This window comes from Haemorhous mexicanus, chromosome 5 (assembly GCF_027477595.1).
Source record: "Haemorhous mexicanus isolate bHaeMex1 chromosome 5, bHaeMex1.pri, whole genome shotgun sequence".
Lineage (NCBI taxonomy): Eukaryota > Metazoa > Chordata > Aves > Passeriformes > Fringillidae > Haemorhous > Haemorhous mexicanus.
In genome coordinates, this window is record NC_082345.1 from 76,749,064 (window position 1) to 76,771,020 (window position 21,957).

The following is a 21,957-nucleotide window of genomic DNA, read 5'->3' on the forward strand; positions in this document are numbered from 1 at the left end:
GTCAGGGTGTTGTGGAGAGCAAGGTGGTTTACCCCAGGTGTCCTAAGATATCCTTACTTGCTAGTAAAATGATTTCCTAAGTTAAAAAGAAGGCCAAAAAAGGCAAACTCAAGAGCATTGAGATTTCTTTACTGTTACAATCTTCAGCAGAAAAGTACAAGTTTCTCCAGTGCTCTACACTGTAAGAGACTTTCCTCAGGTTTAATCAAGAAGGAAATGGCTTTCGGACTCCGCAAGCCCACAGGCAGTGTTTTATAATGGCAAAGCTGATTAAAAACAGGCAGGACAACCCACTGAGATGCAAAACACAATGTACACCTTGTAGCCAACCCTTCACAGTCAGGCAGGAACACGGTAACTCTTCTGCTCCAGTCTGAAGCCCTGCACAGCTCCACCACACAAAGGCACAGCAGCGGCTGGGCCCCAGCTCTGCAATGCCAACGGGTTTTCAAATGACTGTACATTAACTCACTTGAAAGATTCAAACAAACTTAAAAACACTTGTAGGGAATATGTTTTTAACTCTTTTAATGGAAATCCTACTGACTTGAGACCAATTTCCTTAAAATATGTTAACGGCCGCAGCAATAGGATTCAGTACTAATTACACGTGGATTTAACTTCATGCATTTTGAAAGATAAAAGTTATGTTGCTTATGGCCAGCAAAAAACTGTTCTTCAAAACAACACATTTGGAGAAAGAAAATAAAAAAGCTTTAGCATACCATATTCTGCACACAGCTACCTAAGGAACGCTTGTTGCAAATTTCACCCAAAATACTAAAGTTGATTAAACTTTTAATTGCTGCTTTCATGTAGTTTTAAGCTAGATACACAGGCTAATGAACAATTTGTAAGCATCATTAAATAAATACAGGAAAACCCACAGGGAGGCTCATTCATACATTAAGAAATTAGTCATTTCAATAAAAGCTAAAATTGGATCCCACTAATTTCAAACAGATAAAACCCTTCTAAGTAGACTGGAACATTTGCAGTGGAGCACTTTGTCATGCTTAGGCTTACGAGAGCAGGAATGTCCAGCCTGAATTAACCTTCAAAAAAAAGAAAATTACTGGGTTTGGGTTCATTTTAGCTTCAGAACCAGCTGGTCCCCCAGCTATTACCTGGCTGGGTCTGCAAGCCTGGGCCTTGAGGCACTTCCTGGGCTGGCAGAGCGGAGGGAAGGAGCGGGCAGGAGCAGCCAGAGCTGGTGAGCAGCTGTGCCAGCGCACGCCCAGCACCCGCAGGGCCCTCGCCCTGCCCAGCTGATCATGCTCCAAGGATCACAGGCGCTGCACAACACCCACCTGGCTCCAAAGATGTCCTTCTTCGCTAGATCGATGCCAGAAACCACCTTCACCCTGAGGATTCGAGACTCCTCCTGCGACAGAAAAGAAATGGGTTTAATGTTCGTTCTCCATGCCACTTTGCAGACCAGCAGCTGGCAAGAGGTTAGCAGATAGCAGGAGTCTCTCCTAGGGAGGGTTTGGAAAAGAACTGCCTCTTGGAAGGCTTATCTGAATCCAGCCATGAGAAGTATTCGACTCCAGTCAGAGCTGTTAAGAGTTCGATAAAGGCAGAGCAGAAGCAGATAACAGTAATAACATCAGAGCAATGATACTGTAACAATAACAGCAATAAAAGTAGAAGAGTATTTGCTGAACAGGGCCATTTCACATCCTGACTGATCCATATGCCACAAATTCATTCTGCATTGACACTGAAGCTCTTCAGACACAAGGGAAATTATTTGTAACATTTTAGTAATGAGAGACGCCTGTAGAGTAAAAATTGAGGATGCACAGTTAAAAATAAATACTTAAAATTAATTTTTTAAGCCTGTGTCACCACCTTGGTGAATGTGGAGAGCTCAAAATCAGAATTCACTGACAGATGGCAAGTCCTGCAGATGCACATCACTGGAGCATCAGCCTGATGCTCAGTTTATCACTTCATTGCTTGAAGCACCTGAGGAAAATCAGTAAAAATGGCCTTTTTTCACTTTGTTTTTTTTTTTTCACCATGTTTGAGCAACAGGAAGAGGCCACCAAAATGAAACCTGGAAAGTCTTCTACAGAAACAGGTTCTGCAGTCCCTCATATCAGTGATACCTTCTCTCCTGATAAGCCTCCCAGAGCTGCAAGATACTGGATTCAATTGCAGTAACTTGAGACTCTGTTCCTTGAAGCCTGTTCAGAAAACAATTACACTTTCCCACAGGTTTCTCCAGGTCTGTTTGCTTTAGGCAGCTGATAGCCAGACACAGCTTTGTGTCAGCTGTCTTGGCACAGATTTGTCCAACTGTGAGGAAGGTCAGGAGCAGCTCCAAAGTAAAGCCATACCCAGGCAGCCCAAGTCACCCCTCTGGAAGGAGGCACAGACAGGGGATCAGAAAACAACAGCCCCATTGAACCTGTCTGCAGGGCAAGTTCCACCCGGGCACATGTCCTGCCCGAGGAGCTGGGCTGCAGCAAAACAACACTTGAGACACAAATTCTTCCTGTAAACCCGGCGTTTGGTATTCTCTCCAGCAGCACTTACCACCACAAGGTACTTTCTAATTAGGGAACAGGATTTTTTCCCCCAAAAGAGCCCAAAGCTTACCTGAGAGGTGACAAAACAGCATGTGAAAAAGAACAATCCAATGGACTCACATTAGTGGATATTTCCTATGTACCATGTGCCTGGTTTTCTAGAGCAGTTTTAATATACAAAAGGCAATGAACTTGCAAATTGTGATCAAGATAATTCCTTCAATAAGAGAAGAGAGCATAGGAAAAAAACAAGCCAAAACTCTGACTGTTCAGACCTCAAAGAAGGAGAACTGCAGGGGAAGTTGCAATAGTTGTTTCTATATTAACAACAGTTGTTTCTATCTGAGTGCTACTCAGATTCCCTCTAGCAAAGTCCAACATCACCTTTGCTAGAGTGGCATCTTCCTCCTCCTGAGGGCACCTCTGCATATTAACTGATTCAAAAGAAATCAAAAGAAAATACAAACAAACAAACAATCCCCCGCCATCTTAGAAAGAGAAAAAATGCAAGAGAAGGTCCCACAGCTGGAGGATCCCTAATTGATTTTTGCAAGATACAAAAGATGATGCTCCAGATCTAAACAGATGCTCAAAAACATACCTGAAGGGTCACATCCACTTTAAGGATCCCAGAAGTTATGACCCTGTTCCCTCCTGCCAGAAGGCTATCAGCCTCTCCTCAATATTCCAATTTAACAAGCAGAACAAGTGCTTTTGCAAATGTTTGCTCCAATTTTCATACGCATGAAATATGTATACATATATATGTAATGTTTAAAAAAAATTAAACCCCTCCTCAGCTACTGATGAGGTCTACCATACACACCATATGTATTAACTTTTGCTGACTCCTTGTATCACAATTTCGTCCTTTATTTCCAAGTGTGCTGTGTCTAGGTAAAAAAGGAGTTAAATTATTACAGCAACAGCGAGGTGATCTCACCTCATTGTCCACCAAAAAATCAGATAAAGGATTGCTTGGCTGGGCACAGCCTGAGACTCCCAAAGTACCAATTACCTGATGCAGGTTTCCAGCCAGCCCTCTCTGAAAAGACTCTACAAGAAAATTGGGATTTTGGTTGGTTTTTGTTATAAACCCGGGGCACAATGACAGAGATCACTAACCACAGAAAAATTCTGTGTGAGAAGACCCAGGATCCAAACCCCAAAGAATAAAGGGATCCCCAGCACAACCATTGAATGGGATAAGGAGACAGACTGGGAGGATTAAGAAGTGGGGATCTGACACGGCAGACAATGAGGCTGAAGGATAACAAGCATACAGCTGGAGTCCTAATTTTCAAGTAAACAAACAAGAGCCAGCAAAGCAGGGTAACAAGGCTGATCAGAGACACAGCACAGCTCTGAGGGACTTGAGTCAGGGAAGCAGGTACACACACAGCAGGAGCAAGGCTCCCTGGGGAGGAGCCAGACAGAGGGAAATGAGGGCTTCCTCCAGCACCCGTGGCTGACCGACCACAGACACCCTGCTGCACTCTAAAAGAGCACTTGCTTAATTAGCCCGGCCTACCCTTAAAAGGAAAGAGATGCCAGAAGCAATGGTGCAACCGTGAGTTCTCTCAGCTCAACAGCTCCGGGTCCCACATGAACTGACACCGCTGCTCTCACACAGACTCAAACAGTCCAGACCACAACCCGATCCACAAAAAACCTGCAGAGCACAATTTACTGGCAGTCAAGTACCCTGACTGAAAGACTTCCATCAGTGATCAATCACCTCACAAATTCTTCGAGAGCCATTTCCCAACACAAACTCCCATCTTCTGGCAAGACCATCCCACACCCTTTGTGTCAGCAAGCAGTGGAGGCAACTGCACACTACAGGGCAGAATCCTGGGATACTCCCTGCCTTCTCCTGCACCCAAGAGGCCAGCACCCACCCTCATCTGCTTATCATCCCACCCCATCCTTCCATGAGTAGCCAAATTCTCCTCCTTGCAACATCACAGAGATCCGGGTGCAGGAAATGGCAACCTGGGAACAGTTAAGGAGAGACAAGTCTTCAGAAGCCACTTGCCACCTGAGTTGCCATTTGCCAAGGGAGAATCTTTGGTTCTGCCCAGAGTTGAAACTACATAGCAGAAAGAAATACTTGTCTGGTGATGAGACTAACTATATTCACCTGTGCAGGAAGCAAACACCTGACTGCAATTTTTGTGTTCCACTGAATTCCCTGTGTTTTGTAGTGCACATATCCCTAAGCTGCTTTTTGCAGCACAGTTTGAAAGAGAAGTTCAGCTCACCCCACAGAGACATCTTCCTATCCTATTTCAACCTTGCCTGGAGCATACTGAGCCTGGAAGGGGCTCCAGGTGCTGCCTCTCCCTACGCTGGGTGGCTCCTGCTTCCCCAGGCCAGGCTGTGCTCAGAGCAGCCCCAGAGCTGATGCTGCAGTTCCAGTCCTGCCTGGCTTGGATTTGGCACCGACAGTGCACAACACAAGTGGGGATTCCAAGAAGTGCCATCCTGAGCACTGTGACTCAATCCACTGCTGGGAAGGCGAGGCTGTGTGTGCAGGAGCTGGAGCATTTTGGCAGCTCCCTGTGGACATTCCAGCAGCTGTCCCTGCCCACGCTCCTGTCCTGTCCCCAAACACGGCCTCCCCAGCTGCTGCAGCAGCCTGCCCTGAAGGGACTGGTTACCTATTAGTGCTGAGCTCCACTGCGCCGCACGTCCACACTGACTTCTGCTTTGTCCAATCATTAACATGAAGTTCACATATTCCTGCCTTCCCAAAACATGTCAAAGGTTACAGAGTTCTCCTCTCTGCTGAAGGATAACCTCTACACAGTTTGTGTTCTCTTAGCTGCAGTTCACAGTGCCATTTCAGAGGACTCAGCTTATTTAGGTGGAACCAAGCTGCGGAACTGGAAGCCTATTATAGATCAAAACCCAGACTTCATCAACAGTGAACAAACCTCAATTCACCTCAGAAAAGACGAAGGAAAACAGATGTATTTCCAGATTTAGCAGATTTTTGTATGTATATCTATCTGTAATATTCACATTTTGTTAGTTGTTTGTTAAACACAACACCACGTTCACTTTCTCCAGTTGCTCTGGAAAGCAAAGTAATTTCTTAGATCCATTAAAGTACTCAGATAAAAAAACTTATTAAGTTCTCCCCTTGGATTAGTAAAATACCCTGGAGCTGGGGAGTTTAGAGAAGAGCTGTGACAGCAGAGCGAAAGAATGAGGGCCAAACACAGAGTCCCGAGCTGCTTTCTCCCCCACAGACAGGGTGAAATGCTGCCCTTTCAAAGGGTGATCCAGGAGACACAGCTCAGCCAGCACCAGCTTCACCGACACAGAAGTGCTGTAAAACCAACCTGAACAAGCTTTGCAAGACACATCTGTGTGTTCTGAATGCACAGAAAAGCACAGCAATCCAGCCTGGTGTAAGAAGGGAAGCTGCAGATGTCAACTTCCAACAGGACAAACAATCCCATGACACATGTAGCATACGCATTAAGAGAACAGCCTGAAAATAACAATCGATGGGGGTATAAAATTAGAAGGTTGACTCGTTTAAATGAACACACAAGTGTGAAAGGCACAACGGCTGGATCAATGCAAACCAATATTTGAACAGCTGTGGCGCAGACCAGGAAGATTAAACATTTAACGCGTTTTTCCAAAGGTATGTAAAAGCGTCTCCGAGTCAAACAGCCCGAGGCGGGCAGGTTTATGCCCCTCTGTTCTGAGCCGCCCAGCCCGTGAGGGACGCCAGGCTGTCCCCTGCAGTCACCGAGAGCCGCACTTACCGCCGACCCCCGCGCCAAGAGCTCCGCCAGGCACCGCTGCCCGCACACACGGAAGTTCAGCAATTGCGGCAATAAAGGACCAGCGCCAAGGCAACGAGGGGAAAGGCCAGCGAGCTTAGGTTTCACCTGGAGAGAGCTTCACCTGAGTCACGGCGGGGGAGTGTCCGTCGGCTTCAGTTTGGCTACTTTTTTCCCTTCTCTCTCTGTAGAGACATTTTTGATTCCAACCCATGATAGGTGCCAGAGAGGTAAATTTCCACTAACTACGAGGAGAGAAACCAGATCCCACTGGAATGTTACCTGCACATAGAGACTCTGTGAATCCAGTTTCATCCACTGAGCACCTCATCTCTAGTTTCATTATATCTCAAAGTTTGCAAAACATAACATACTGAAAGATAACAGATCTTTAAGTCAGTGTTTTGATGGCAAAACAAATCCAAATGGAAAAGACAACAAACCTTTAATTCAATGTTTTAACTGTGGCACTTCTGTTTTCCTGAATGAAAACTCACACACAGAGCCCTGTGTGCTACACACCCACAATCACCCAAACACACACTGCTCTTAATTCTCCCCATCTGCGGGGGACAAATCTACCAGGATCTGCAGTTCCAAAGCCAAAACCACTATGTGTCACCTACCTAAGGGCCAGCGTTGGCCACAGCAAGCCTAGTAACCATGTTAGGCTTCTCCTGAATCTCCCAGCAACTGAAACCAAGTTCGGTGGCAGAAGAGTTGAGCTGATTCTTACTTTGATTTGGTGGATTGAACAAATCCACTTATAGCTGAGTGACAAAAAAAAGTGCTTTAGGAAGCTATTCCACATCACCCTCCTGAAGAGAGTATTCCAAATTAGCTTATCCTGTTCTGACTGGCACCTCCCTAACATCAAACAATGCTGGGCAGCCCAAGAGGGAGAATCCAAGTGGGGTGCCCTGTCTGGTGGGCTGTCATCATCACCCCCAGGGAAGGCAGCTGAGAGCACCCCAAGGAAACAGCTCGCTCTCTGGTCACAGTGACTTTGTAAAGGCCATAGCAACAGAGTGTGGAAAGCTTCCCTATAATTCCTGCAATATCTTACTAATCTTGAAATTGTCGGTGGCAATTTTGCCAACAGTGTTTGATAAAATCTCAGTTGTGCAATGCAAATAAAACCATGCACCAGGGCTATGACCCAAATCTCTACTCTCCTCTGCAAGTTCAGCACAGAAAACAAACTTAAAAGGTCACTTGGTTACAACTCATCTGGATCAAGCAGGGGCCATAAAATCTCCTTTCAGCTTCACCACAAGCAGCCTAGGAACCCAGTTCAGAACTTTGTTCTTGCAGGTGTTCATCACACTCCTCACCAAATCCAAGAGTAAACCAAACTGTGCCTTTTCTTACCCACAGAGTTCCAACCCTTGCTGCAGGATGCAACGAATTTGCAAAAACCCCATTATTTTCTCCACAGATTGCAAAATTAGAGCAACTAAACCTAAAAGCTTTTGGAGAAAAGACAGCTATGCAGTTTGGATCATACACACCCTCCTGGCTGAAATGCATTGGTCAGTTCATGGAGCATGCCTGGTCCTCCAGAGCACTCCTGGCCAAGCAAGGATTCTCACACAGAAGGAATCATAAGATGAAGCAAACACCAGTAAGCATTAAAAGAACTGCAGAGTTTGGAGAACTATGGTTTCGAAAGCTCATACAACAGAAAAATAGTAAAACATTTACAATAGTGATTTAGGTCCTATTTCAGACCTCTAAAGAAAAGGGACTATATTCATGTTTTCCTTGGCTGGAATGGCATACTCAGCAGAAAAAAACACCAGGCAGAATTTCATCAAGGCACCAGCTGGTCTTAGAGGGACACTATAATGATGCTGCTCTTCCAAGGGGACCAACCAGAAGAAAAGAGCACACAAAACTGGAATGAGCAAGCTAGAACACAGACACCAGGAGTGGTGCACAGGGGACAAAGGTACCCACACATCAGTGACAGTGTGTGGGACCCGCAGGCCAGACACCCAGGCCAATGCTGAAAGCACACCATTAACAATCAGGCTCAAACCACAGTGCTGCCCTCCTGAAAATCTGCTTACAAGGTATTTTTACTACATGTTTTAAAAAACTAAGTGTTCCAAGTGAATTGTGATCTATTTTTATAGAAACCCACTGAACTCCATGCAGTTAGATATACTCCAGCAATTTTAGCAAGCGTGTTGAACCAGCCCACCTGTGAGCTTTGGAAATACCTGAGAGGATGCAAAATAACTTCCATTTAATGCACCTGCTGTACCACACAAAACTTTCTCTTTATTTACCTTTCAGACCTGTTTACATCATTGAAAGAATTCATGTAAGCAAAACATTGTATCCTGCACAACCTCATTGACACTCATCCAGAGTCTCCTGCAGCAATCACAGAATCATTACAGTGGGGAGAGACCTCCAAGATCACCAAGCCCAACCTTCAACCCAATACCACAATGCCCACTAACATCCTAAGGGCAGGAGGGTAAACTTGCTCAATCATCTGTACACACCATGCATTTACAGTCTAGGAAATTCTCTTTCCAAAGGAAACCTTGATCTGCTTTTCTCTAGGCAAGACAAGAAGAGTGTTAAATCTTTGGTGAGAGCAGAGAAAAAGAAAAGCACTTGGTACATGTTGCTATTAAAAACCTGAACAAAGCTTTGACTGGGAATAACTGGTGCATTTGCAGCAATCTGTGACCTGACAGTGACTCTCCTATATGGACTTAGCTTTAAAAAGGAAAAAAAAATACAATGAAACCACCCCAAAGACCACACCCAATCTTGATATCACATGACAGACCAGCAGCAAGACCATCTGCCTCCAAATTGAACATTTACTGTGAATTTCAACAGAAAATTCCTAAAAAAAATCTGACAGAACTTCTTTTCCTTCCCTCTGGGGATACAAAACCAAACTGATTAATTAAAACGTCAAGGTTTTATTTAAACAAGTAGCCCACTTTCTGACATGCACAAACTACCAGAAAACAAAGGAACGATGATTCTGTGTAGGATTTTGCCAGTGACACTGGCAAAAGAACAAGGCAGGTTGGTTTAATTTCAAACCCTCATTACCCTCAGGTCAGGGCCCACACAGATCCATCACTTTCCAGCAGTACTTCAATACTTACTAGGCAAAAGGGAATCACTAAAAAGCCATGTCCCCCATCCAGTAACAAGAAAGGGACTGAATTCCCAATTAGCAGCCTGCAGCAATGACTCACAGAAGGATCTGACAGGAGTCAGGTCCTTTCAAAGCAGCTGCTCTAGAACAACACAAAGATTTTTACCTTTCACTAAATAAACCTCTGATACATTTATACTTTAATTATTTAAAAAAATAAATAAACATCTTGAACTGGTGTTTTTTGATCTCATGAAATGCACTATGCCCTTAACATTCAAACTTTTTAAAAGTGAAAAATTATGCCTTACACTTAATACAATACTCTCCTTTTTTTCCTGTGTAAAATAGCACACAACTCCAGTGTATTTTAGAGGATCAGTTCCCACAAAAATCCACCAATGTATCCAAAAGCCTCCACCAGTGCTCAGCAGACACAGCCACTCCCCGATGTTGCTCTGGTTAATGCATTCCCAACTCAGGGCCAGGCCGGGCGGGGCTTGGAGCAGCCTGGGCTGGAGGAATGCGTAGCAGAGCACGCAAAGCTCCTGTATCAAACAGGGGAAGTGGAGCTGCATTCACTCCACTAGCCCAGCTAGCTGCCAACAGATCACACAAACATGTTTATGTAACCACAATCTATATTCTTGTTAGATATTTAATGATTCCAGACCATGAACTAGCTGCACTGTTTAATGACAAAACACACATTCAATAAAACCGTAATCCAACAATAAACTGTGATTGGAGGCTCATTTCTAACCCAGATAACTCCAGGGATCGATTCCACAGCACACACCCACAGCCCAGAGCTGCATCACTGCCTGCTTCACCTGGAGAAAAATGGGACAGGAAGCTCCTTAAACAGGCTTTGCTGGAAAAACCTTGAGAGAAGGAAAACTACACCAACTGACATGAAAATGCCAGTGTCATTCTTAAAACCTGAAATACCTCTGAACTTTTCAGTCTCAGAAAGAGGCTCAGGTCCCCTGGGTGACGGACACTCAGCCAGCAGGGACATGCCAGGCTGGGAGAAGTGCTTTGCAGAGGGAAGAGCTGGCTACACTGCAACTACTTTGGGACACAGAGCCCACAAGTCACCTTTCCTAACAGCCCATGGAGTGTCTGATGTGAGGCAGTGTTCTTGTTACTGCTCCACAGAGGCTGGAAAAATGGATTTACTTGTGCCTCAATGGCCAACGGGCGCTGGGGGCAGAAGCAGAGAGGCTGAAGGAGGGGGTTTGCTCAGCCTGCAGTAACTCCTAATTCCTATGGATCACAGCCCGACATCCGCAGGGAATCCAGCCTGTGCTTTTCACTTTTTAGCTGTTGTAATAGCTCACCTGCAGTAGCTTTAGCTCAGAGCAGAAGTTGGGAATGTCAGTTCTCAGACACACTTAATTTTCTGACACAGTTTGTTTTGTTGCATGAATCATCCTATTATCCAACCAGAAATTAAATTAGATCTTCCAGCTCTCGGCGGCAGTTAATAATTAATGTTACCGTATGAGTTTCCAGTCTCCCCTGGTGAAAAAACTCTTCCAAACACATTAACATTTCAGTAAGTGCTATAGTCAGTCACTCTAGCAGTTCGCTCCTTTGGCTTTTCTTCTTCATCTTGATCAAGTTTCTTTTTTTAAAAGAATAACAAGTCATAGCCTCCAGCAGTACCTCTTGTCCATTAAGGCTTTGCTCACCAGGAATTTCACATTTGGGGGAAGAATCACTCCATTACACCTCTGCCCAGATTAGGGGAGAAAAAACAGCCACTTAAACCAGTGAAAAGGCCAAATCAATAGGGAAGGGATCTGCTCCCACCAGAAACATCTCATGTCAGGCTTTTGGATCCTGGTTGTAGTCCTGGTGTTTCCAACCTACTTGCACACTATGTTCTACCTCCTTCTCCCCCTTCCTTTCCTGCTCCCTTTTTCTTACAGCAGCCCTTGACAAAGCTTTGACTCTTTTTGTTCATTATGAGTATTTATTTGTCATATAAATGGATAGCCTAGGGCTAGCAGGCTCTTCCATCTGAGAACTGGTGTTTCACGAAGAAGGAGAAAACTGTTCAGTTACTAATCCAGGCTTAAGGCTGATTAGATTTTGGCAACTGAGCAGGAGCAAGCACAGCCCCTCCTGGCTGGAAAGACAAATCTTCTTCACTTCTTCTCCAGTGCATCCACTGACATACAGAGATATGTTATGAACAGCCAAAGATGAGAACAGAATTTGAGTTCATATGAAAAATAATTTGAGTGGAAAAAAAACATATTAACAAGAATATGCCAGTGCAGGAGTAATTCAGCTGCAGAAGCTCTCTCCTATGTATACATGCATTGAAGGAGCTTTTGAAGAGGAAAAGTAAGTACTATCTTAACTTAAAGGCATTTCCTTTTTTTAATGGGATGTGCTTGTCTTTCACACACTGTAAAAGAACAGACTCTAAAGAAAAACAAATACAGTGCTAGTGATACTGAGTGCTTTTTCAGTTTGTAACCCTAATTTCTGCATATATATTGATGGTGGAAGGTTTGGAAGGGTTTCAGGGAGGGTTGGAGTGTTGCTTGCATTGGTTATTGGATTTGGAGTGGCCATTTGTTTTGTTTTTTGGTTGTATTAATTGTTTATGGGAAAATCTTTCAAAGTTTGTGAAATTCTATCAATAAATGGATTGTTGCTGGACTAAGCTCAGAGGTTAGCTCAGTCACTTGTTCCCAAAATGGTACTTGACACTGACTAGACTAAGAAACACTCATTAAAATATTCACCACTCATTATCTAAAACAAAGGCTGCACTTTGTGTCCTGCCAGGCACTCTGGATGCAAACTGGGGCTCGATGCCCCAAACAAAAGGCACATTCAGAATCCATGTTTTGCAGAAGCGCTGCAATAGGGTCGGTCATTCAGCATCCCAGAGCAGGACCTTGTCCCGGGGAAGCACAGATGAATGTTCCTCCAAGAGGCAGAAGAGGAAGGGAGCAGAGGGCACAGCAGTGCTGAATTCCTCAGGCAAGTTACAGGCAGTGGCTCAGCTTCCACAGCAACCAGCTGCAAAAAGAAACTACTGCTTCTACCTGCTTATTCCTGACCCTGTATCACATTGCTACCTGCAGAGATGATGAGGTACACACAGGGCTGGCTGCTCCTGACACCACAAGGACTTTTAGAGAGCTCAGTCAACAACCTTGGGAATAAAGAACAGGATTTTTCTTCCACGAACACAAAGTAACTGAAGTACAGCAGCAAAAAGCTCTTGGGGCGGGTCACACAAATTAACACAAGTCTGAAGAACAAATTCAGTTTCCTCCAGGTAGGTTTAAATGAAGTCACATCCCCTTCCAGAAATAACAAGATGATCTACACAAAGTCCAATTCTGCTGCTAAATGGTGACCATGCTGTACAAAGCAAAGGGAGAAAACCAGCACAGAACTGCTTTCTTTAACAGGCTCCTACTGGAGATAGGCTGGGGCTCCACTGACACTAAGAAAAATCTCCTTAGAGTCACTGAAACAGCAAGGATGTTCAGTCTGAGTGGCATCACTCCAAGGACAGACACATTAACGGCCAGTTTGACAGTGGAGAAGGGCTTAAACCTCTCCTGAAAACTGCAGGGAGCACCACCTCTGAGAGCACAGACTGCAACCAGAGATCAGAGATGAAATCCAAAGGTCAAGAACTGCCCCCATTGCTGGACACAAGCCACTCACAGCAAAGACCTCCACGCTGGCTCTTCAGCCCCTCCTCGCTCTTGAGTTGAACACTGAGGCCCAGGGACACAAGAGAGGACACCAACTATATCCACAGGAAACACAAGACCCAGGTGAATGCCAGAGCAAGAGGAATTCAGGAAGGCCCAGTAAGAGCAGTAAACAGCTTTTATCACACAGAGATCCTGAATTTTCAGACATAGCACACTCACAGGGTGCACAAACACACACAACGTGTTCCCCCTGACCAGCTGTCTTCCCCATACAGCCTGTCCGGACCAAAAGCCAGCTGTGGGAGGCAGAGAGTTCTGCCACCTCTGGCCTCCAGGACAGGGACAGTGCCCCAGCCCTCGGGGTCAGCCTATCCACATGGCAGCCTGAGCACCCAACACCCCAGAGACAAGCCAGCAGGAGATGCCCTGGGGAGCCATGCCAGCCCCAGGACACAGGTAGGGCCTGTTTGACCTCCTGAGGGCAGCTACCTCAGGACACACAACACCTGTGTGACAACACTGCTGTCCACCAGCCCTGGTGTGCGACCCAGGCCGGGGGATCAGCCACAGCACTGCCTCACCTTCCCAATGAACATCAGGAGATGCAAGTGCTGAACAACCAAAACCAGTCTGTTTCCACAGCAACAGTTAGCACTGACACACAGAGCTCCTGTAGCACATTCCAGCCTTATCAAAGGCTACCTCTTGGCACGTGTGCTGCAGCCTGCAGTGACACCGGGCTGGGAACCCCAAATTCACTTCCCAAATGCTACAGCTCTGGTGTCCAACATGCAGAGGTGACCAGAAGTGGCCAGTGCTTAGTGACTCCCCTCAATGGCTGCAGCAGCCATTTTGGCCCTCATCTCTGACCTCTCTCTCCCACAGGATCTACTTCCTGTCCAAATTTTGGGAATTTGAAACAACAACTTCACCCCCTGCAGGGCACAGACACTTGAAGCTGCTGGGAGCTTGGGGCATGCACTGGCCCAGGGTACAGGTACCTGCACCAAATTACAGATGATCATCTCTCACTGGAGTGAAATGAAGAAACACAAATGCAGGAACAAGTAGCTCAAAACTGAACTGACCATACCCTAAATAAAATGACAGCAGGACAAGGGATTAAAGGTAAATTCTCATGATGTCAGCTGTGTGAAGAAACCACTCAGGGTTTTGCTAAATCAATTCATGCAGTGTTAACAGGTATTTCTTTAATAACAATATCAATAAAAACAGTAACTAAAGCTGTGACTGAAATGTTCTAAAATATGCACTAGTTCCAAGCCAAATTTTGGACAACAGTCTAAGAAAAAAAAGTGACACGAGTAGGCACATGATATGAGAAGGTGACCACAGGACTTGAAAACACATTAGCTACAAACTCCAGCATCTCAACTCTGCAGACTTTGAGGCCAGTCACTAACAGTTGTGAAGGGCCCATGGTTTCAATAGCTTCCAAAGGGGCTCTTGTCAGGATCTTGCATTAGGAGCATGCAGGAACATGGTGACAAATGACCTGGCAGGTAATCCACACCCAGCCTGGAACCATTTAGCACAGTCTGGTTTACAATGTTTGACTTTCAAACTACAACAGAAACTAGTTAAGACAAAACCAAAGCCTGACTGCAACTTGATTTGGCACAACCTCTAGTACAGCTGCAGGATATCCCTGGAAAAAACCACTCTGACCTTGCTCCCAGCCTGGTCAGACCTACCCAGCACAGCACCTGCAGGACAGGGGGGATCTGCTGTCCTCTGCTGCAACTACCTGTCCCATTCTGGGGTTCCAGAGTGCCACAGCCACCACCCTTTCGATGCAGCTGGCCCTAAAACAGGGATAAGTAAAATCTCAGCCTCCACACAGGGGAGGAAAATGCAACATGTTCTTTATCATGCTAATTAGAACACAGAATGAGAAAGCAGCTCCTGGATAAGAGAGGTAACAGAAGCATCGGGATAATCCCCTTTGTACGAAAAAGAAAATTTGGAAAAAATACCTATAGTGCTACCTTAAAAAGAGAACAATCCGTTCAGGTTCACTGCCTTTTATCTCTCCCAAAGGCCCACATCCAGCTCTGGTTTCCAGACCTTCAGCCAGCCTCCCTAGTGGCCAGGGGAAGCCTGTCCTTGTTCCTGCCCAGCTCTCAGGTCGCGGCACCTCCAGGGAGCACCCAGCGACACTGCTGGAATCCTGAGGTCGCGGCCACAACCAGAGAGCGGCTTCTGAGGAAGGAAAACACACCTCTGGCACTCTCAAGCTACCCGTGCCATGGGAATAGCTAGTTTTGAACGAGAATGCCCTCGTCTCCTACAAGCCTCTTAGCAAGCATGACTGGTGAGAGAGGATCAGCCCCAGAAGTGTGGGCGAGAAACGGGACCGGAGCCACCCGAGGCAAGGACGGCACAGCAGAAGCCAGCCCTCCTGCTGGGCTCCAGCGGCCAGGAGGCGCTGCCGACAGAGAAGGCAGGAAGCATCATCCCACTCGCTGCGCTCCCAACGCGCCCCTGCTCCAACTGCAGGGACGGCGAGTCATCAGCGCGGACACTGTCAGGATCCAGGTGTGCCACCGCATTGCTGGGGACAGTCCAGCCTGCCAGGGAAAACCACACTGCAAGGCTCCCTCCCACAGGGAACAGAAAGGAGAAATGCCACCCCGGGCCACGGTAGCAGGAGTGGTGTTATTCACACACGGTCCAGGCCAGGCATGCACAGGAATTCACCTGACCCTCAGGACGCAGTGCTTTTCTATGGACACTGGAAATAAGGAATAAAATAGTAAATGACCAAACTTGACCAGATGGGACTGAAACAAACCAAACAGCCAGCAAAGATAAATGCAGAGGTCCTTCTGGCACCCACCCAAACGTGTGCTTCCAGCACTTATCCTAATAAAACAAGCACAGGCTGTGCAAGGAACCCTCACTGTGGCACACAGCACCTAAGCTGCCCAACTCACCACTCCTAGGATAGGGCAGTTCTCCATCTCAAGTGTCCACCCACTCAGTGGGATGGGTGTAAACTTTAGCACCAAGACTGCCTTTTAACAAAGGGGTGGGGGGGAAGGCACATATGGAGATACGAAGTGAGGTAGGGAGGTGATCCTGCAACCCTGAACTCTAAACAGTGACACCATTCCCTGAGCCATAAAATGGAGCTGCACCTACACCGCTGCTGTATGCTCTCAGTTCACTAAAGCAAGGCCTGTCCAACACAGAACATTTTCAAGTTCTTTCAGCTCAACTGTTACAAACAATAGCCAATATTTTATACCTCAAACACCACTGTACCAAGAGCAGAGGTTAAAGAAGCACATCCATTGCTCATCACTGCACAGCAAAGCTGTTGCTTTGTTAATAAGGCTGAATCAGCACAAACACAAAGCCTCTACTCACAGCTTTGTCCACTCACCACTTGTCCCTCTTACCACTCCCTTCACCACAAACAGCAGGAATGGCCAACTCAAGAAATCTCTAAAGAAAGGTTAAAAATTCCACTTCTTTGTTAAGAAATTAATCTATTTAACATTCTGCTTTTAGACAAACTTGTCAGAGACTTCATCAGGGGCAGGATTCTAGCCGAAGCTCTGCATTCATGAGACCCACAGCCAATGTCACAGCTCACAGCCACCAGAGAACAGGTGCCCTACCCTCCCTTCACACACACTCTCCACCACCACCCCAGCAGCTCATGCCACAAACCTCTGACTTCCACCACCTTTCCAGAAGTTACTGCAATTCCAGAAGTTACTGCAGTTCAACAGCCCTGCAAAGACAAGGGATGCTGTCCACGGGTGGTCCCAGGGAGTACAGGAGAAAGCAGCACCCCTCTTTCAGCAGTGCAAGTCCAATGGATTTGTGTCAGCTGCTCCAGAAGCCATCAGCCTCAACTCCCTCTGCTCAAGTACAGGGTGGAGGTGCAAGTAAACTGTCCTGGGATCAACCACTGACACCAGCACCAGCTGAAGGTCCTCAGCACATAACAAGCACCAGCTGAAGGTCCTTAGCACATAACAAGCACCAGCTGAAGGTCCTTAGCACATAACAAGCACCAGCTGAAGGTCCTTAGCACATATCAAGCACCAGCTGAAGGTCCTTAGCACATATCAAGCACAGCACCAGCTGAAGGACCTAGGCACATATTAAATACCAGCATCAGCTGAAGGTCCTCAGCACATAACAAGCACCAGCTGAAGGTCCTTAGCACATATCAAGCACAGCACCAGCTGAAGGACCTAGGCACATATTAAATACCAGCATCAGCTGAAGGTCCTCAGCACATAACAAGCACCAGCTGAAGGTCCTTAGCACATATCAAGCACAGCACCAGCTGAAGGTCCTCAGCACACCACACACACCCAACTGTGCCACAAAGGCCCAGTGCTAAGGAGGCAGTCACAACAGGCAGCCCTGTAGTACACCCAATCCATAAATCCACATTTGGTTCATTTGAATAAATCAGGCTGAAGTACCTCTGATGGGAACAGCTAGTACAGCCTCATTTCCAGGCACCTGGGCTTTCTCCATCACCCATGGTCTCAGCTTGGCCACCTCTTTCCCACTCCAAAACCCAACATTTCTGTGGGGACTTCATTTTTGTCCACATGGCTTCCACAACAGCATGCTCCAAACCTTACATCCAGTGCCACCAGGAAGAGGCCAAAAGCAGACTTTCCCCACCACACCAATTTCCAAACAGACCATCCAGGAGGGAGCCATCCCAGGACACGTTCTGCACACTACTCATCACCCCCATCTCTACAAAATCCTGCCATGAATTCAGTGTGATCATCTACATAACATAAAGATGCTTAAGGAGAGTCAGACTTTGAAGTGCTTTCAATTAAAACCAACAGAGATTACAGGAACATACTTCCAGCCTCAAGCCAGGATTATTCAGCACTAGGCTCTGCCAAAGGACAGCGTACAGCATGGTTGTGCTCCCTGTTCCAAATCGTTCTGCTTTTCTCCAGCAGATAAACTACATGGAAACAGGAAAACCTGACTGGAGCTGGCAGGACACCAATGCAGCCACACTGATCCGCGCAGAGAGGCACAAAAATAAGGTGCTATGGCTTAATGGCAAAGCCCAACTCATTCGTGGAGTGGTTTTTCAGAATAGCCAGTGTTCTCACAACTGGAGATGTTTATTTTGATTACAGAAAAGGCTCCTAAATCCTAGACATAAGCCTGCAAGCTGTAGGTGTTTGTCAGAATGGAGGGAGGAAAAAAAATGAACAATTACAAATATACACACCAAGACTGTTGCCTAGTCAAGACATCACCTGGCAGACATAATACATCACAATGCATTCCACAATCCATCTCAGAAATCAAGTTTCTGGATTTGTTTTGTTGGGGCTTTGAGTTGTTTTTTATAGGTTGGCTTATTTTTAACTATTTTAACTGCAGTTAGCATCCAGGCCCGTGCAATTTAGCCATTGCACATCTCTTATTTTAAAATTAATCACCAGCTCTCTACAGAAAACAATCCCTTTCCTAAGAATTTGGTTTTCTTCTTTCTGGCAGGGGAGAGGAAAAGACAGTGGGAGTAGGGGAAGGGAACACTCCACACTAGAAACTGGGCAGCTTAAGAACCCCATGCTGGAAAAAGTTGGCATGACAGTGTGTTGAATACTTCTGCAAGCCACAGTTCCAGTCCCAGGTCAGTACTAAGACCCTGCCAGGTGTTAGTACTGACCTGGCAGCAGCTCCAGTCCTGAGCTGAACACGCCAGCAGCAAAACCACATTCCTTCCTCCCAGTGCTCAAGGTAGGAGTCACCCAACCTGTGCCACATTCCTACCCAGCCTACCCAAAACAACAGCATACACAAGATTGCACTGCACTTCTTTCTGCAAGGGGACAGAGCTGCCCAGCAGCACTTCTACTGCTACAGTAAAACCCTCCTATTCAACACAATGCAACATTTCAGAGGAAGTAGCAGTGAAAGCAAAAGATGGAGAAATTTATGGAAGTTAATGAGATTTCTCTGTTTACCAACACCAAAATTTAATTGTCATTAGATCAAGCTACTTCTGCAGATTGTTATCCCATCTACAACTTTCTATTGACTGAAGCTGTTGGATAAACCAGCCCTCACTGCAAATACAAAGCCTGGAAGTTTCCAGCTTGCTCAGAAAGTCACAGTTTATATTGCAGAGTTTAATTAAGCAAAGGTCTTGGCCCCATCCAACGTTCTGGGTCTGAGAGGTTGTCAAGTTGGCCCAATCCAGCAGAAATCAGTGAGCTGCCAACAGGCTGCACCCACAGCACCACCTCCGATGTGGCCTCTGGATCCTAAAGCACCTGTGCAGGCAGTGCACCTCACACCAGGAGCTGTGTTCGGTTCAGAAAGGAAAGGTAATATATAACACAGAACCTTTCACTGGCTGGAGACACAACTCCAGCCTAGAAACTGCAGGGGTGAATTCTTCCCGCAACATCCTGAGATGTAACACCGATTCCCTTCTGACAGATAAGCTCATTCAGCACTCCTAGCATGCCTGGTGATATTTTCAAAACAAAGCACAAAAATCCCGTCAGAAATCTGTTACGCATAGCTCCCAGTGCAAGCTGTGCCCCGGGGGTGAGGTGGCTGCTCATCAACAGGTGCGGGGCTCACGGTCCGTGTTTGCTTCCGAGGAAAATGGCCTCTGTGCAGGAGCAGAGGAAAACCTCGAGTTCCCATTTGCCATTACACAGCGCCCTCCAACGGCCGGCCCTTCTCACGAACCCCAAGGAACGCTTATCCCCCTTCCCAAAGGCAGCAGCCGAACCACGGGCTGGGCTACCGGCGCGCCACCCTCAGAGGACAGGACAACAGCCAGGGGAGACAGAGCCAGCTCTGAGAGGGGGTACAGCTAAAACTAACATTCCTTGTCTCCCTCAGACCCTCATGGAACTGCAAGCCTCCTTCAATGTCTTTACATTCATTTGATAATAAAACTAGAATTTACTTAGTGTCAGCACTAGTGACCAAAACATGCCGATAACTCATCAAAAGCTGGTTTAAAATGCAGGCTGTTATAAAAATCTATTGACCTCCTGAGAACCACAGCCTATTTTGATATTCTGCCACATAAGTAGATATGCAAACCCTGTCATTTATGAAATGCTTCCTTACCTGGACTTTTTAATCATCATTTAAAGTTTACATGCTAGCCCTGAAGCCAGTGCACTTAGTCTATAAAAACAATTCAGGGTCAATAAAAAAGTCACTATTCTGAATTGCTTATTGCTAAGACACTGTCAGTGCTGTGACCAAGGGAGGCCCCTCTCACACTCAGATGGCAGAGTGAGGCTTTTATGTAACTGGAATATTCAGAGCAGAAACAACAGAGCTCTCTCTCATTTAAAGGGTCTGTGTTCAGTGGTGGTGACAAAGGGTGCATCTTCCCAAGGAACTCAAGGGTTTTTTCACATAAAGCCTCCAGGTCTCAAGAACACAGTGGGCTGGGCTGGGCTGGAGCTCATGGGGCCAGGGGTGCATCTCTGGGCAGACTGGCCCCCCCACACTGGTCCCTTTCCACCTCACAGCTGAGGAGCCACAGCTGCCCACAAGCTGCATCTCCAGCACATCGGTGCCCTGGTCCTTCATAGAGCACTCTCCCAGTGCCACAGCACCCAGCACTCCAGTGCTGCTCCAGGAGCTGAGCTGGGAACCAGCACTATGAAAGGACATGGCTCTAGAAGCCCTCCCCAGCACCAGTCCTGGCAGGGGCTCCATGGGGACAGCCAGGGCTCAGGAAACACCTCTGGCCGAGCCAGCACAGCGCAGAAGCCGGGTGAGCTGCAAGGTACAGCCTCACCAGCGAGACCACACAACAGGAAACGTGGCCTGAAATCTAACTGCAACCATCTACAACACTGACACTGCCCAAACAACGCAGCACTGCCATTACTTCCAAAGTTTATGGTTTGCTTCAAATGCAAAGTAGAGAGATCTGGCCCTGAAGTCCCACATGTCACTGCTGTTACCAAGTCCAGGGAGGGAGGGACAATTGCAGCCCTTTTCCTCCCCAGTAAATCCTGCTGATTATGAGCAATAACACCTTCTTGAGGCCTTTGCAGCCCCACCTCATGGGTCTGTTAACATGACACTCAAGTACTGGGAAAGCGACACCCTCAAGGGAGATCATTCCAGAGCAACAAATCCATCAGGAACATGTAAACACCAGGCACAAAATCCAACCTCCCATATGCCTCAGTCTGAAACAGTTTGCACAGACAGTTTATCCATCACAGCACGAGCTGCATTTCACCACAGCACCACAGTGGCAAATCTTGCCTTATTCCTTACCTTGATGCCAGATCCAGTACAGGTGAGCCTGTGCTTTACAGGAATTCATCCTGTCCATAGGAACCATTTCCATCATACTCAGAGATGGGTTTGTTTCCCTTTCCCCAAAGTGTGTCACAGTAAAGCGAAGCACCACACACACTCCTGAGGTCCTGAAATCCTTCAGGATTCACTCTTCAGGCACAAGGCTTTGCCCAGCACAGCACACCAGAACTAAGAGGAAAGGTTAGGTTACAGTGACTACACACAGAATTATTTATCTTGAGGCATATGGGATTGTATCTCACACATCGAGATATTTTCAGGAACATAAGATCCTTTTGACAATTTCTAAGGCATGACAAAATGTCATCTCAGTAGGAAGCTTCTAATTCCAATTGACTCAATCACAAGTCACAGAAGTTGAATAGAACTTAAAAGGAGAAGAATGCTGGAACTGCAGAGAGCAGTTTCACATATAAACCTCTTTTTGGCCTAATATTTTAAAG

General features: G+C 46.4%; 1 protein-coding gene across 5 annotated transcripts in view; it reads right to left on the reverse strand.

Annotated features, from left to right (window-relative positions):
• NEDD4L (NEDD4 like E3 ubiquitin protein ligase) overlaps positions 1-21,957 on the reverse strand; it is an 83,805-nt gene that overhangs the window by 58,284 nt on the left and 3,564 nt on the right. The window contains exons 1-2 of one of the 5 annotated variants that reach the window (XM_059847763.1): positions 6,323-6,457; positions 1,311-1,384 (exon numbers count right to left, since the gene is read on the reverse strand). Coding sequence is in view for 4 of the 5 variants with exons in the window: in XM_059847758.1 (XP_059703741.1) it covers positions 1,311-1,384; positions 5,888-6,007 (194 nt within the window). In the remaining variant the exon portion in view is untranslated. Of the gene's footprint in view, positions 1-1,310; positions 1,385-5,887; positions 6,010-6,322; positions 6,458-21,957 lie in introns of those variants that run through there. The other 4 variants (XM_059847758.1, XM_059847762.1, XM_059847759.1 and 1 more) reach the window with 4 other exon arrangements.